At 36.2% G+C, this 18267-nt stretch overlaps 1 protein-coding gene across 9 annotated transcripts in view; it reads left to right on the top strand.

Moving 5' to 3' along the window:
• Positions 1 to 18267, top strand: part of DNM1L (dynamin 1 like) — a 46860-nt gene that overhangs the window by 21435 nt on the left and 7158 nt on the right. For 8 of the 9 annotated variants that reach the window (XM_070410457.1, XM_070410456.1, XM_070410458.1 and 5 more), the window contains 10 exons: positions 155 to 201; positions 830 to 901; positions 4123 to 4209; positions 5810 to 5972; positions 8388 to 8508; positions 9637 to 9768; positions 10889 to 11095; positions 15975 to 16095; positions 16302 to 16457; positions 16703 to 16792. In XM_070410457.1, the coding sequence (XP_070266558.1) occupies positions 155 to 201; positions 830 to 901; positions 4123 to 4209; positions 5810 to 5972; positions 8388 to 8508; positions 9637 to 9768; positions 10889 to 11095; positions 15975 to 16095; positions 16302 to 16457; positions 16703 to 16792 (1196 nt within the window). Of the gene's footprint in view, positions 1 to 154; positions 202 to 829; positions 902 to 4122; positions 4210 to 5809; positions 5973 to 8387; positions 8509 to 9636; positions 9769 to 10888; positions 11096 to 15974; positions 16096 to 16301; positions 16458 to 16702; positions 16793 to 18267 lie in introns of those variants that run through there. The other variant, XM_070410462.1, reaches the window with a different exon arrangement.

The raw sequence follows: 18267 nt of genomic DNA, 5'->3' as shown, positions 1-18267 counted from the left end.
TGAAAGGATAATTTAGCAAATCCTAAAATACTCATGAAACTGTAGTTAGTGGCAAAATAAGAACCAGTAATACTGTGTTGCGTTTTTGGATTCCTAAATAAAGATAAAAAGTAACTGCCATAGTTTCCAATAAATGGAGCTTTTCTTTTTCCAGGAGTTGAAGCAGAGGAGTGGGGTAAATTTCTTCACACCAAAAATAAGGTAATGACAAAAGAATATCATGAAGAAATAACATACTGAAAAAAATTTTTGTGCAAGTAATTGATAATTTATTTTTTTATTATTGGCATTGTGGCATGTTACGTTGAAGCAGCTGTTGCTTGTAAAATAAAGTTTATCTTAGTAACATTTCTAATCATAGTAGTTTATTTGAAAAACACTAGTTGAACCCTATTCTCTCTAATTTAGAGATTGTTTTAAAAATTTTTTTAAAAATTATAGTTGATGTACAAAATTTTATTAGTTTCAGGCATGCAACATAGTGATTAGACATCAGTATACCTTATGAAGGGATCACCACAATCAGTCTAGTACCCATCTGGCATGTACATAGCTATTACAATATTATTGACTATATTCCCTATGCTGTACTTTATATCCCTGCAACTATTTTTATATGGAGATTCTTAACTATTGTGGAATCAGGCAGCCTTGAAAATCTCATACAAACTATGATTCTTGACTCAGAAAAATATATGTATATATTAGAATTTATTTACTAATTCTCTAAAGCAGATCTATGAACATCTTGAAATTTATCAACCCCCACCACTTAAGAACTTTTAATCTTATTTTGCAAGTCATGCTTTTTTGTTTCTATAATTTTTAGCTTTACACAGATTTTGATGAAATTCGACAAGAAATTGAGAATGAAACAGAGAGAATTTCAGGAAATAATAAGGTAGGTATCTTTTAGAGCTAGAAAGTATAAACATTAGTAAATCTATCATTCAAAATATTTTGTATATAATGTGTGGTGAGCATTGTAAATTCATAATCCTGGTCTTTGATACTAATGGAGTATTTTCATAAATATATTAAAACTACTTAAAATCCCTTTTGTTTCTTAGAGCTTTTATATAAGTCAGATACTTCATTTAGATGTTTATTCTTGACTTTGTGATGTACATAACACTTTATTGTATAATTTTCCATTTTAATACTGCTACAATAAGTTATCTTTTTCTGATGGTTTGATTGTACTCTAACTCAAGAAGCATTGTATAACTTATGAGATAAATTTATTTAAATTTTTCTCTTATTGATTTTTAGGGAGACATAGAGATAGAAACATCATCTATTGGCTCCCTCTTACACATCCCCTTTTGGGGATTGAGCCTGCATCCTGGGCATGTGCCCTGACCAGGAATCAAACCAGTGACCTCTTCGTGCCTGGGTTGATGCTCAATGTCTGAGCCACATTGGTTGGGCGAGATACATATTATTTTAAAGACCTCTCTTTCTTATTCCTGAGTAAGGTTGGATTTGCTTAATGCAAAGAGAGATAAATATTTTTATTTCAGTGAATATGAAAAGTACAGTTGACCCTTGAACAATGGTGGGATTAGTGGAAAATCCTGGCACTCTGCATATTTGGATTCCCAACCATGGAGTTGACCCTTGAAAAACATGGGTTTTAACTGTACAGGTCAGTTGAAAAAAATCCACATGTAAGTGGAACCAGTTCAAACCCGTGTTGTTCCAGAGTCAATTGTACTGTTGCAACTGAATATTTTCTGATTTTCTAGGATTGTGAGAGTTTAAGATAAATAAGGTGTCTAAGATATCATTAATCTTGACACTAGACACAAACTGCCTCTTTAAATGCTTCTGTTTCTCTCTCCTTTTTTCCTATTACCTTTCTCTCTTTTCCCTTCCTTTTTATTTTTACCTCCATTCTTATAAATACCCAGAGGTACATTTAATCCTATAAGTGGGCTTAAGCCTAGTACTAATATGCAACAGATATTTATTGAGCCCTTTTACTTGCCAGATACTGTGCTGGAGAGGTTATTTCCTGACAGAAAGGCATTTTTGGAGCCACGTTAATTTCTCATGCCTGTGCAGGCTATTTGTGTTTTTGTGATTGACCCAGCTTTGTTCCTTATTGAACTCTAGGCTGGTAATCTTTGAGTTACTGCTACTGCTGCCATATGTCCCTGAATTTCTAATAATTGTATTGTATAGAAGCCAGAAGAAGTAGTGGGAAACTAGATTAGCTTGTCCTTAGTCCTTTAATTATATCGGGGATAATCTTGACTTTTGGGATATTGATCATAATACCAGTCTGAATTATCTTTCCTGAGATTCCCATGGATTTATTGAACCCGGGAATTGGTGGTAATTTTACATAGTACTAGAATTTAGAGTGGATGTGATTGGTGATTCAAAAAGGAAAGTTTTGCCGAAACCGGTTTGGCTCAGTGGATAGAGCGTCGGCCTGCGGACTGAAAGGTCCCAGGTTCGATTCCGGTCAAGGGCATGTACCTGGGTTGCGGACACATCCCCAGGAGGAGATGTGCAGGAGGCAGCTGATCGATGTTTCTCTCATCGATGTTTCTAACTCTCTATCCCTCTCCCTTCCTCTCTGTTAAAAATCAATAAAATATATTTAAAAAAAAAAAAAAAAAAAGGAAAGTTTTTAGTTGTACTAAACTGTATGCCCGGAGGGATCTAGTCCATATACATACAAGATGTATAATTTATGGTGGGGACATGATAGATTTACCTAGCAGGTTTTCTCATCCAGCGTCCAAAAGATGAGAAGTCCTCTACCTTCAAATCTATGAAAAATCTTTCCTAAATCATATTTATAATAAAGTAAATGATACTTTGATTTAAATAAGTAGTTTTATATGTGAAAATATCTAAATGGTTTATATGTCCAACATAATGCCTTGAAGGATTTAAAGTATCTGTGAGATTGGAGTTGCAAAAGCTTTTAGAAAAAGCTTTGTATTGGACATGATACCTACCACACAAAGAAGTATGCAAACAAGATAGGTATGCCGAATAACAACATGTAATGACTTTGGGACAGTGGAGTATTTAAAAACAGAAAAGTAGCCCAGCCAGTGTGGGTCAGTGGTTGAGTGTCAACCCATGAACCAAGAAGTCACCAGTCAGTTCCTGGTCAGGGCACATGCCCAGGTTTTGGTCTCAATCCCCAGTAGGGGGCATGCAGGAGGCAGCCCATTGATGATGTTTCTCATCAGTATTTCTATATATCCCTCTCCCTTCCTTTCCCTCTAAAATACCAGTAAAAACACATTTAAAAATTAGAAATAGCAAAGTAGTTCAGAGTAATCTAATACAGTAAATGTAATTGTATAGAGAATTCAGAGTAAAGGATGTTCCAAAAAAGTTCTCTGGGAAATTGGAATTTTCAGTGGGAAGGAAGATATAAGGTGGATAAATAGATGAGAGCACATTTTAAAGGATAAAGAAGGGTGTGTAAAAAGACAAGTTATGAACATTTTGTAAGTGTCTTTTTACATATAGCTAACTCAACGCTAAAACTTGTAAGGGCCAGTGGTGAAGAGTCTGTGTAATAATCATACTAAAGGGAAGAGAAAATATGGATGTCTCACACTATCCAGATTTTTAGTATTTGAATTCAGGGATCTGGAGATCCAGAAAAATTTTCTGAGGATTCTCTTCCAATATACACTCTTGTCACTTGATATTCAAAGATTAGGAACCAAATTGATTTGGATAACTTGTGACCTAACAACTCACTTTCTGAGCTCAAGAACCTCATAAATTTGGATAGTGATATGTTATTCTTTTGTTCAGCACCAAGTCTATTGAACATATTTAAGAAATGGTATCTGCCTAGAATCAAGAGAAAAGAATGTAAATACAGGGATGTAAATTGTGGGCATTATTGGCATAGGATTTGAGATAGGATTTTAATATACTTTATGCCTGGCTGGCTCCCTTATTACTTTCCAATGTATTTCATCAGGTTTTGATTGTTGAAATGTTTTAGGGATCATGGTTTAATTCATATTTAAAAGCATCTAATGTCTATCTGCATGAAATGAGGTTTACTTGAACATTTTATATTTCATTGAAATTTCAATGTGATTTTAATATGAGATTTTAAAACTTATTTTTTAGGGAGTAAGCCCTGAACCAATTCATCTTAAGATTTTTTCACCCAACGTTGTCAATCTGACACTTGTGGATTTGCCAGGAATGACCAAGGTAAAGAATAGTTGTTACTCATTGTGGATTTGGTCATGTTTGTTTTCACTTGAACAAATGCATTTTTTCCTTAACCCCATATGAGAATAACAAGCTTTTTTTTTTTTTAATCAACTTGATCTATTTGCAGCATTTGATATAGTTGAGCCCTTCCTTCTCCTTAGAACACTCTTCACTTGGCTTCCAGGATACCACAGTCTACAGCCTTACTTCACTGGTCACTCCTTAAAGTCTCTTTTGCTGGTTTCTTATCTCCCCAATGTCTAAATAGTTAGTATCCCAGAGCTCAGTTTTTGGACCTCTTGTCAAGGGAGTACACTTAGCCCCTTGATGATTTCATCCAATATTATAGCTTTAAATACATTAATACCTGTAAGCTGACAGTAGTCAAGTATATCCAGACCTGTATATCCATCTCCAGAATTATATATTTAACTCTCTACTTGACATATACACTTTAAAGTCTAATAGGTTTTTTAATCTTGATGTGTTTAATACCAAATTCCTGACCCATTCCTCAGTCTGACTTGATCCCTTTGTTATCTTCCTCATTTCAATGAATGGCAACTCTTTTTTAACAGTTGCTTAGCCAAAAAGTTTGTAGTAATCCTTAACACTCATCCCGCACTGTACTTCCTGTCAGCAAATCATTTTGGCTCTCCTTACTTTTAAAATATATCCAGAACTCTGTTACGATGTGTTACACATTCAGAGCTACCGTCCTGATCTAGTCACTATCATCTCAGCTAGATTACTGAGATAGCCTCCTGGTAGGTCTTCCTCAATCTATTCTTAACTAAGCAGCCAGAGTGATGCTCCTAAAGTGAAAGTTCTATTGTGTCATTCCTTGGCTCAAAATCTCTCCAGTGGCTTCCAATTTCACTCAGAGTAAAGCCTAAGTTCTTAGAGATCTAAAGTATCTGTTTGATCTGTCCCTGTTACTCTACTCCTGACTCCTGCTCCAATCTTCTACTCTTTATTGTTCAGACGGCTGGAATGTTCTTCCCTAGATACCTGTATGTACCTCTCTTATCTCCTTCAGTTTCTGCTCTTTCTCTCAAATGTCATTATCTGAGTGAGGTCTTCCCTGATACTCTATTTAAAAACACAATCCAATTTAGGTAAAAGTATAACCTTATTTAATCATTCTGTAGCTTCTGTTCTGCTTTATTTCTTCCATAGCCCTACCACTACCTAATGTTATATTTGTTTTTTATTATCTGTTTTTCACCAGTAAAATATAAGCTCTTTGAAGGCAGGAATTTTCGTCTTTTTTTTTTATTCACAACTGTGACATAACCTGGTATGTTGAACAGTGTTTGAAATACAGTAGGCTGCCAATAAGTACTTGCTAATTGAATGAATGAATTTGTCACTAGGTAATTAACACTGACCAATCTTTAACATGGTAAACTTGATATTTGCAAGTTTCATTTTGAGACTTTCACATATTACCAAATTCATATATACCACTAGTATATGATTTCTTTTTAACTATCTGTAAATGGAGTAATTCCTATAATCTCTGGATTAAATAAATGGGGGGAAAAGCTGAGTCAATTTTTATTACTAGCTTTTTGCTCATCTCTGTTTGGTTCAGGTGCCTGTAGGTGATCAACCTAAAGATATTGAGCTTCAAATTAGAGAGCTCATTCTTCGATTCATCAGTAATCCAAATTCCATTATCCTCGCTGTCACTGCTGCTAATACAGATATGGCAACATCAGAGGCACTTAAAATTTCAAGAGAGGTAGATCCAGATGGTAAGGACAGATGTTAATATTTATTGAAATGCTCGGTTAACAGTGGTAAATCTATTTACTTTCAAGAAAGAAGTTTTTATTTTTAAAAGGAATAACTCTAGCTGCTAGTACAGAATTTTAAAAAATGCTTTCCTATTTTGCTTATAGTTTCAGTTAGAAATTCTTATGGAAAATATGTTTTACTAGATAAATTGCTTTATAAGCTAGGCAAAAATACTTCACCATAATGTCCATATTTATAAATAGTTACCTAATGACTTAAAAATAATAACTTGGCTTTGCAAAAAGAGTTTCTTGTTTTGTGTAAATAAAATGACTTGGGTTTTTGAATAGCTGACTTCTAAGAATAATTAACTCTCATAGTAGGTAATTGTTGTAGATTATTATATTTTAGTAAATAATTATGATATCTATCTACATTCTTCAGTGGTACAAAACATTTAGATGTGCTCAAGGAAGAGGGGATTCTTAAAAATAAAGGTAAAATTCTTTTATGAAGCATTCATATCCCCAAGGCTTAGCTCATACTGGGGGTCAGTGTATGATACTTCACTATGCTTTAGTGTGCATTGCTTAGTATATATAAAATGCTAACTTGTAAGAATATAGTTACTATTGCTGCTAATAAATACTGCATATGGTTTGCTTCATGCAAGAGACTTTTTTTTTTACTTGAGTATTTGGAGGATCAGTGGGCTCTGCCATGTTTCTTTTTTCCAGCTCTGAAGAATTTCAAATAAAAATTGGATAAGAAATGTTAGTGCTAAGACTACCAATTAAAATTCCCATAAACAGCCGAAACCGGTTTGGCTCAGTGGATGGAGCGTCGGCCTGCGGACTGAAGGGTCCCAGGTTCGATTCCGGTCAAGGGCATGTACCTGGGTTGCAGGCACTTCCCCAGTTGGGGATGTGCAGGAGGCAGCTGATCGATGTTTCTCTCTCATCGATGTTTCTGACTCTCTGTCTCTCTCCCTTCCTCTCTGTGAAGAATCAATAAAATATATTAAAAAATAATAAAAAAATAAAAATAAATAAAATTCCCATAAACAGGGTTATTAAATTTTTTTCATTATTTCAGGTTTTTAAGGAACTTTTTTACTATATGAGTAATTAATATTCAGTTTAGATTAAAAGATAAAACTATACCAAGAGATTTAAGTTTTATTTATAGTAAACTGTTAAGCATTTTATATGCATTCTAATTTAAACATAACTTGAGCCATAAATATAAAAAATGAAATCTGGCCCTAACCGGTTTGGCTCAGTGGATAGAGTGTCGGCCTGCGGACGGAAGGGTCCCAGGTTCAATTCTGGTCAAGGGCATGTACCTTGGTTGCAGGCACATCCCCAGTCGGGGGTGTGCAGGAGGCAGCTGATTGATGTTTCTAACTATCCCTCTCCCTTCCTCTCTGTAAAAAATCAATAAAATATATTTTTTAAAAAATGAAATCTGCAGTTCCACTCCTAGGTAATTACCCATGTTAAATGAAAACTCATGTTCATATAAAAAACCTGTTTGCAAATATTTATAGTAGCTTTGTAATTTTCTAAAAGTGGAAACAACTCAGGTGTTTGTCAAATGAGGAATGAATAACCAAACCATAGTATATTATATCCATATAGTACATTCACCAAGAAAAGGTGATGAACAATTGATATATGCAACAATATGGATGATTCTCAGATGCATTATGTCAAGTGAAAGAAGCCAGATTCAAAAGGTGTTATGTATATGATTCCATTTACATGACATTCTGGAAAAGGCAAACTAGGATGAAAAATGGGTTTGATTGGGTAGTACAAGAAAAATTTGGGGGTATTGGAACTGTTTGTCTTTTGAGGTAGCAGTGATGTAACTCTTTGCATTTGTCAAAACTCAGAGAGCTGGCCCTAACCGGTTTGACTGAGTGGATAGACCTGTGGATCGAAGGGTCCTGGGTTCTATTCCAGTCAAGGGCACCAACCTTGGTTGGGTTGCAGGTTCCTCCCCGGCCTGGGCCCTGGTCAGGGTGTGTGCAGGAGGCAACCAATCGATGTTTTTCTCTCACACTGATTTTTGCATCTCTTTCACTCTCTCTAAAAATCAAGAAAAATATCCTTGGGTGAGGATTAAACAAAACAAAAACTCATAGAACTGTACACCAGCATTGTGTGAATTTTAAACAAATTTTAAAATGCTTATTAAAAAGTTAAACCTAAGAGCTACAATTTTTTTTATGTGAAATTAAAAAAATTAGACATGATGATTAAAATTAGATTTTAAAAGCATTGGTAAGCAAAGATTAGAAAAGCATCATCAAAATGATGACAAGAGGTAATGTTCAGTGGGATTATAGATGGTGATTTTCTTGATTAATTCTTAAAAGCTTTGTTTAATGGGACTTTTTCTTTTCTTTTCTTTTTTGCATTTACCAGGTCGCAGAACTCTAGCTGTAATCACTAAACTTGATCTCATGGATGCGGGTACTGATGCCATGGATGTATTAATGGGAAGGGTTATACCAGTCAAACTTGGAATAATTGGAGTAGTGAACAGGTTAGCAATCAAGCATGGGATAAGAATGGCAGCATTCTCATTTCAGAGCAAATCTGAATTTTAAAAATCAGTTTGACATGTGACAGTGTCCCTGTTTTTCCTTTTTTACTATAATCTTGTTTTTGCTAAAGAATTCATTGCTTTACAGGGAGAAAAGAGATTCATGAAAGCCTCCTGCAGACAAAAGGTTTCAAAGTAAGCAGTGCCACAAAACGGAAGGAAATTTAATAGCTAGGCTTGAAATATTCCAGCCTGTTATGTATGAAGAGAGCACTGGATAAGAGGGGAAAAAGTATTATATAATGTGTGCCCTATCTAGAAGGAATTTTTAAGGTGGTAGGATTATAATACGTTGGATGTCTATTTTATAATCAGAAAACTCAATACCAAAGCCACATGGCTGGTGAAAGCAGAGCCAGATTCAAGTGAAGACCCCTCTTAGCCCAAAGCCTTTATAAAATCAGAAGCACTGAAATTACCATATTGTCCACAGAGTAGATATAACATGGGTTTAAATGACACCTAACATCTTCAGGTTTCAGACCTTTTAAAATTAAAATGTTCTCAGTAAGTGATATCTAAGGTCCATTACAGTCTGCTTCTATTCATATGTCCTAACTCACCCCTACTCCAACTTTCTTTTTTAATTCTCAACAGTTTCTCTTTTCAGGCAAGCAGGTGGTATCACACTGTTGTATTTGTAGGTGATTGCTGTTCAAGTTTACTTAATTATTTTTTCATAGAAGTTAGTTGCCTGTCCATGGGCAAAATATACAGTTACACACATTTTTTTCACCTGTCTATCCCTTTTATTTAAGAGTACTGCTTTTGACTGTAGTTAAAGGTAATGAAGAGGCCTAAACTATTTAGGCTTTACTTATAAGTCACACGGTTTGAATCTTGGCTGAACTATTTATTTAATATGTGACCTTTGGTAAGTTGTTAATCTTCCTGAGCTTCAGTTCCTTTGTGGATAATACCACATGGAATTACTGTGAGAATTAAACAATCCATGTCAGGCATTATGAGCAATGCCTGGTGCTGCTATAGCATCACCTTCATCATCCAAGGTACACAGAGGGCCGCAATTGACTTCAGCTAAACAGTTTTATTATTTTTTAACCTTAGGAGTCAACTAGATATTAACAATAAGAAGAGTGTAACCGATTCAATCCGTGATGAATATGCCTTCCTTCAAAAGAAATATCCATCTCTGGCTAACAGGAATGGAACAAAGTATCTTGCTAGGACCTTAAACAGGTAATGTTTTTTACCTCTTGGAAAATGAGATATTTTTCGTTTGCCAATAGGTGTTTGAGACCTTTCATTTTCAGTTTCTTATATTTTCTTAATGTTCTTGCATGTACAACTTCACTTTTTGTTTCTTGTAATGTAGGTGTCTATTTTTATTGGGGTGGTTGGCATTAAATCATGTAGTCTAGGAATGCTACATTATGAAATTCTTGACAGTCAGTTTACTTTTGGTGATAGAACTAGATAGCTGATGACTTCAATTCCACTTTTGATTTCAAGAATTGAAATGTATAATTTTCACATAATCTATTCTTCAGCATATCTTTTAGTCCTATTCATAAAAATAATTTAAGCTATCTTAAATCCTGAATACCCACAGATAGATGGTAGAGGGATTGGAATACCTTTCTAGATAGTTTATAAATGACTGAAGTCAAAGCTGTTTTGTTTTACTTTTGTCTTATTCCCTAAACAAATTAAAGGCTGATGGACTTGGATCCTAATAAGATTTTCACTGTGCTGAGCACCCACTGTAAAAGATAAGTCAGGAACCAAAATTTTTTAGGTAAAATTGGATTGAGTAGCTTACTTTTTTTGAGGTAATTGTAATAATTTAATTTTCTTCAATTTATATTTGGTTCTCTAGCAATAGCTACAATTTGATGGGTTCAAGGCAAATTGAAAAAGCAATGACCAAGACCGCTTCCTTCATGTCATTTTTTTAGACTTGAGTATTTACTTCTAGTCTAAGATTGCATCATTTCCTGACAAGACAAATTGACAGGTTTCCCCATTATTTGCATTTAAAAATATTTTTTAATTCTGAAAATCCTCACTTGAGGGGATGTTTATTGTTTGAGAGAGAGAGAGAGAGAGAAAGAGAGAGAGAGAGAGAGAGAGATGTGAGAGGGAAATATCGATTGGTTGCCTCTCTTATGTGCCCCGATTTGGGATTAAAACCGCAACCTGGCTATGTGTCCTGACTGGGAATCAAACCTGTTACCTTTTGGTGTACGGGGAGCCATCCAGCCAGGGCTCCATTATTTGCATTTTTAAAATTTGACCTGCTTGAGTCTTCAAAATACACAATTTTGCTTTAACATCCTTCCTTTTTAACCTTTGTTAGGTTACTAATGCATCACATCAGAGATTGCTTACCCGAGTTGAAGACAAGAATAAATGTTTTAGCTGCTCAATATCAGTCTCTTCTAAACAGCTATGGTGAACCTGTAGATGATAAAAGTGCTACTTTACTCCAGCTTATTACCAAATTTGCCACAGAATATTGTAATACTATTGAAGGAACTGCAAAATATATTGAAACTTCAGAACTGTAAGTAAGACATTTCTCTATCAATTTGGCTGTTGGATTGATAGGTTACTTTATCTCCTGTCACAGTAACAAAGAGATTATTTGACTATGATTTATTACCTGTAAAACAGGAATATAATTTTGTAGAAATGATAGGATTTATCTGATGTGTGTATTAAAATTCTTATAAATTATGTAAATAAAGCACAGGAAAAATTTCATTTTTTCCCAAGACACACTTAAGAATACTTCATAATTTACCTTTTAAAATACTTGTTTCTTTAATATGCACTGTATAACTGTTCATGAAAAAATAAGAAAATGTAGATATGAAAAAAGAATAAAGCATAGACAAAATTACTCTTAATCCCATCATCCAGAAATAATTCCTGCTAATTTTGGCATTAACCTAGACATTTCTCTATGCATCTGTAAAACATAAATATGCTTGTATTATATATACATCTTTAAAAATCAGATGCTATACACGCTATTTTGGAATTTCTTTAAATCAACATGTCAATATTATACATTTGTATGATCAATCTTATGATTTATACAGAATTTTATTTTTTAAATATACTACCTATCATTTGTTGAACCAGTCCATATGATTGATAAGTTTATTTTCAGTTATATACAAATATAATCAATGTTGTGACTTACTGTCTTTGGGGCAAGTATTCAAGTATACCCTTAGGATAAATTCCTAGAAGTGCATAAAAGGGTATGACATCCTCCGAGTCTCTCATTATTGCCATACTATTAATCGATTTATTGTTTTACTATTAGTATATAAGAATCTCTATTTCTATAAACTCTTAAAAAAAACTTCTGTTTTGAAATAATTATAGACTTCTGGGAAGTTGTAAGTGAATATATAAGGAGGTCCTGCTCATTCTTCACCCTATCTCCCCCAATGTTGCCATCTTGAATAACTGTAGTATAACAACAAAATGAGAAAATGGACTTTGTTACAAACCATAGATCATATTGAAATTCACCAATTATACATCTACTCGTGTGTGTATGTGTGGTTCTATGTAATTTTGTGTGATGCCAATGGCCTTATTTTGTGATTTAATTCAATAAAGAGAGTATTTAACAAACTAATTATTGAATAGTATACATATGGCATATGGAGGGAAATAAAGATTACTAAAATGAGCCTTTTAAAGAGTTTAGTGAGTAAGGCATGTCAAGGTAACATGAGACTTGATTAGATGACAAATAGGAGTCTAATCAATTATTTTTATTTATGTACTTTTTTTTTTTTAAATCTTTATTGTTCAGATTATTACATTTGTTCCTCGTTTTTCCCCCCATAACTCCCCTCCTTCCAGCTCCCACCCCACCCTCCGCCCTCACTCCCCACCCATTGTCCTCATCCATAGGTGCACGATTTTTGTCCAGTCTCTTCCCGCATCTCCCACACCCCTTTTCCCCCCAAGAATAGTCAGTCCATTCCCTTTCTATGTCCCTGATTCTATTATAATCACCAGTTCATTCTGTACATCAGGTTATTTATTCACTTGATTCTTAGATTCATTTGTTGATAGATGCATATTTGTTGTTCATAATTTGTATCTTTACCTTTTTCTTCTTCTTCCTCTTCTTAAAGGATACCTTTCAGCATTTCATATAATACTGGTTTGGTGGTGATGAACTCCTTTAGCTTTTCCTTATCTGTGAAGCTCTTTATCTGACCTTCAATTCTGAATGATAGCTTTGCTGGATAAAGTACTCTTGGTTGTAGGTTCTTGCTATTCATCACTTTGAATATTTCTTGCCACTCCCTTCTGGCCTGCAAAGTTTCTGTTGAGAAATCAGCTGACAGTCGTATGGGTATTCCCTTGTAGGTAACTGAGTTTCTTTCTCTTGCTGCTTTTAAGATTCTCTCTTTGTCTTTTGCTCTTGGCATTTTAATGATGATGTGTCTTGGTGTGGTCCTCTTTGGATTCCTTTTGTTTGGGGTTCTCTGCGCTTCCTGGACCTGTAAGTCTATTTCTTTCACCAGGTGAGGGAAGTTTTCTGTCATTATTTCTTCAAATAGGTTTTCAATATCTTGCTCTCTCTCATCTTCTGGTACCCCTATAATTCTGATGTTGGTACATTTGAAGCTGTCCCAGAGGATCCTTACACTATCTTCGTATTTTTGGGTTCTTTTTTCATTTTGTTTTTCCGGTTGGGTGTTTCTCGCTTCTTCGCATTTCAAATCTTTGACTTGATTCTTGCGCTCCTCTGGTCTGCTGTTGGGAGTCTGTATAATATTCTTTATTTCAGTCAGCGTATGCTTAATTTCTAGTTGGTTCTTTATCACACCATCGAGGGTCTCATTAGATTTCCTGTATATCTCATCAAGTTTATCGACAGACTCTAGAAGCCTCTCGAGAGACCTCAAAAGTGTGGTTCTGAACTCAATATCCTCCCTTGATAGTTTTGTCCTGTTTCTTTGTCTCCGCATTTTTTTACGCTTTCTTGGTACACCCCCTAGTGGTCTTTGTGCGAAGTCTTGTTGTAGTTAAGCCTTGATTGTTATAGTTAATACTAGAGGGATTTGACCTCCAGGCCGACTGGCTGTGATAATCAGCTGTGTTTGCAGTGGAAGAACTTGTGTCCCCTAGGGAGGTGCTAATCTAGCCTTTGCCTGAGGCTATCCGGCAAATGGCTTTGTGCAGGGCTTGGGTGGGGTGGGTCCCACGGATCAACAGGGCGGAGGAGGGAGCAGTTATGGCTGCTCTAGGGAGGTGCTAATCTAGCCTTTGCCTGAGGCTATCCGGCAAATGGCTCTGTGCAGGGCTTGGGCGGGGCGGGTCCCACGGATCAACAGGGCGGAGGAGTGAGCAGTTATGGCTGCTCTCAGTCCGTCCCCAGGGGCTCTGCCTCTCTGTCCCAGCAACAGCTGCAAACCTCAGAGGGACCGTAGCCAGACAGTCCTGCTTCTCCCGTTTGAGTCTGGGTCCCTAGAGACTCGCCCGGATCTGGAGCTCTGAGTCTGAGGCTCCCTCCGGATTGAAACAGACAATCAATCACGCCCTCAGCCACCAGCCCACGCCTCGCGCACTCTGCACCTTAGTATTTTACTTCAGCACTGCGCCTCCTCTGATTCTCGGTTCCTCCTAGTTGTAGAACTTCCACTCAGCCAGCCTTCCTGTGGTTCTGGATGATGTCCGTTACGTCTTTTAGTTGTATTTTTGAAGTGGTTGTTCGAGGCAGCAAACTCCAGCGTTAACCTATGCCGCCATCTTGGTTTCTCCACTTTCTCTATTTATGTACTTCTTATTAAATATAATACATACCCAGAAAAGTACATGTGATATACATGGAGTTTTGTAAGTAGTTAATAAAGCAAATACCTGTGTAATCACCTAATTAAGCCCTTAGAACACTGAGACCATTTACATTTCTTTCAGGGATTGAGAGAGCTCCCTCCTTAAGAATGAATTTAGGCTGGGCTCTGAATAGAATTTGGGAAGGTAGTAGGTAGAATGGTGCTTTAGGCTTTGTAACAGCTAAGAATAATCCAGGATATATTTGGAGAATGGCATGTACAGTGATGGGACATAACAGGAGTAAGACATGAAAGGTACCTAAGAATAATATTGTGGAAAGTTGAGTATCTTCGGAATTTTTAGTCAGAGGGCTGTTTCATAAGGATAATTCTGGTCATTATGAATATTATTTGGAGAGGGAAAGGTTGGAGTCAGAAAGACCAATTACTGATCATTTTAACCATTTTTAAGCATATAATTCAGTGCCATTAATTACATTCAAAATATTGTACAGCCATCAAATATCTATTTCCAAAATGTTTCACCAGCCCAACAGAAACACTGTATCCATTTAAGTATTATATCCTTGCTCCTCTTTCCCCCAGCCCCTGAAAACCTCTAATTTACTTTGCCTCTTTGAATATGTCTATTCTAGATCTTTCATATAAGGGGGATCATGTAACATTTGTCCTCCTGTGTCTGGCTTATTTTATTTAGCATAATGTTAGGCTTGAATCTTTTGCGTGGACTACTGTAAGGAAATAGTGAATAGTGATGGTGAAAATAGAGAGAAAGGGGTGATTTGGGGAGACATAAAGACATCTGTAGAATTCAGCTGGACTTGAATAAAAAAAAAATAAAGGATAATACCAGGGGTTCTAGTCATTAAAATAAGAAATGCATGCCTAGTACATAGGCCTAGAGATTTAATTTGTTTAAAGCAGGACTGGTGGTCTGTGAGGTCCGAAAGGTTGGCGACCGCTGAACTATAGCCCAGTGGTTCAGAATGATTTCTGAGTTTTTAAATGGTTAGAAAAAAAATTTTAAGGAAAATTCAAATTTTAGTGTGCATAAGTTTTATTGGAACATAGCTGCTTATGTTTACATATTTTCTATAGCTGCTTTTGTGTCAGTAGCAGAGTTGAGTAGTTGTGACAGACAATTACGGCCTGAAAGGCCTAAAATATTATCTGGTACTTCATAGAAAAAGTTTGCCAAACTCTACTCTGGATTGTGAATAAACAGAAATAAGTAATATACTGTTTCTTGTCCTTAAGGAGTGCTTATAGTCTAGTTGAAGAAAACTAGGGCAGAGAAAAGATGCTTAATAGTTATCAAAACTGGTGTTTCCTGATGGAACAGTTTGTGTGTGTGTGTGTGTGTGTGTGAATGCCTTTCATGAAATGACTCCTTTCCCCCATAAAAAAACAACAACAGCAGCCATAGAAACTGGTTCACAATGGAGTTGAGGACACATGGAAATAACAATGGTCTAAATGTAATTGTGTCTCTGAGACTTTCTCAGAAAATGAGTCAAGCTTAAAGCTTATAGAAAAATTTCTAACTTGCAGCTTCTTTCCCTTTTAGTAATACTAGAAACCATATAGTTCATTGTCATTGCCTTTCAGATGCGGTGGTGCTAGAATCTGTTACATTTTCCATGAGACTTTTGGGAGAACCTTAGAATCTGTTGACCCACTAGGTGGCCTTAACACTATTGACATATTGACTGCCATTAGAAATGCTACTGTGAGTATGTTTAACTCAGAATTTTTTGAAATGAGGTTAAACCTTTTTTTTCCTTTTTGCCCATATTGTACAGCTTCTTATTTTGCTCTCTTAGATGAAATTAGGAAGCACTTCTCATGAAAAATACCAAAATGTGATTCATTTTAACCTTTGGGAAGAACAAAAATGATATGTAGCAATAAGAGCTTGAAATTTAATTTTTTTAGGGTCCCCGTCCAGCTTTGTTTGTGCCTGAAGTTTCATTTGAGTTACTGGTCAAGCGGCAGATCAAACGCCTGGAAGAGCCGAGCCTCCGCTGTGTGGAGCTGGTTCATGAGGAAATGCAAAGGATCATTCAGCATTGCAGCAATTACAGTACCCAGGTGACTGAGAAATGGAACAGGTGCAGAGTCGGTAGTAAAAGACACGATAGCGGTTTCATGGTGTGGGAGGAAATATGTAAATAAGATGGGCTATAAGTTAAAATATGCAGTTCCCTTAACTAAAAGTGGTTTGAAATAGCATATTTAAATGTAGATTCCAAATCTAATTCATTATTTCAGTGATTATTTAATTTCCCTTTAAAAAAAATAGACCGTTATACTTTTCCTTCTTCTACCATATATAGGAGCTGTTGCGGTTTCCTAAACTTCATGATGCCATAGTTGAAGTAGTGACCTGTCTTCTTCGTAAACGGTTGCCAGTCACAAATGAAATGGTGAGCTATTATTTCACAAACCATCACTGTAGTTACTGTAAATAAAAATGTTTTTGTACAGCATTATGATTAGAGATTAGATGTAATGTGTAATTTGTGAAGGGGAAAATAAAGTGGATTTCAGTCTTATTGCAAAGGAAATTTCAATAATTCTGATACAAAGTGTATTTTTCTTCATATTTTAATCATTGTTAGTCTGCAGCCACAGGTTTTCATGACAAGTGAGTTATTGAGGTTTATGGATAGCTTTGTTGTTATGTTGAACACTGATCTAACAAAGTTTTATCTGAGCCTTTATAGCAAGCTCTTATTTTAACTATGATTTGTCCACTTCTACAGTGTGCTTGTTTGATGACCTAATACTTTAATATCATGGTTGCTTGCTTTAATTTTGTGTGTTGCTGCTATCCTTTAAAATGATGTAAATGCTGAAATTCATAGAAAAACAACAACAAAAGAAATATAAACATGTGAAATTGCCCTTTGACTGGGGTTTGTTTTTTGTTTTCCTTTCTGATTACTAAAAGTGCATTAGGGTCCCCCTTGGCTCAGGATGGCAAGCCCCGAAGGAGGTTCACTGAGAGGACAAAAGCATCCTTGGAAATAGAAAATGTTAGTGCTGCTAATTTTCCCGAGCAAGCATGACCCCAAGGTGACCTCAGACTCTACCCACTCATGTCACAGAATTGTTGGAATTTCATTTGAATAGATCCTTTTCCCCTTTTTCTTGACCTTTTAGTGCTGTTCTGATACCTGACATTTGTCAGGACAGTGCAGATGAAGTTACTGTAATCTCTCTGCAATACTGAAGTTAAATTAATTTCAACCTTCCTTTTTGATTATTGTCCCACTAGGATTTTGAACCCCATGTAATCTGTACTAATAGCCTAGGTGGTCGTCATTTCCTCACACTGATGCCCTCACTCGGTGATAATCCCACAATCCATTACCAGGAGGCTTCGTGCGCAGCGTGTGTGCATGGATGGTCGGAGACTTGACGCTGCATGCGTGGTGTGGAGGCGGGGCCTGGCGGCCACTCCGCACGGCCAGGCCTGGGGGTCCTGTGACCCTGTGCGGCGTGGAGGCGGGACCCCTGGCTCCAGCCTACCTCTTTGGGGCAATCCATCGAGGAGCCCCGAATGGGTGGGCAGGGCCTACCTCTTTGGGGGGATCGATCGCTGGGCTCCCGCACTGTGAGAAGGCACAGGCCAGGCTGGGGGAACACCCCCCCCACCACCACCCAGTGCATGAATTTCGTGCACTGGGCCTCTAGTTTATATTTAAACTAGGTGCTTCATAAATAAGATTAATTATTCATTGCCTCAGGTCTTTAAATGTATTCTTCACCTAAAGTTCATATCTTTATATCTAGTTATGAAATGTTTTCTTAATGTTGAACCTGACCTAAAACTTTGACTTGGAATAATGAATGATCTGAGGTTTTAATACCAAACTTCATTAAGCTTTGGAACTTA

This window comes from Myotis yumanensis, unplaced genomic scaffold, assembly GCF_028538775.1.
Source record: "Myotis yumanensis isolate MYYU_CA2020_CCGP unplaced genomic scaffold, mMyoYum1.0.hap1 SCAF_3, whole genome shotgun sequence".
NCBI lineage: Eukaryota > Metazoa > Chordata > Mammalia > Chiroptera > Vespertilionidae > Myotis > Myotis yumanensis.
The sequence above is the reverse complement of the archived record's forward strand: the minus strand, read 5'-3'. Positions and strand labels throughout refer to the sequence as shown.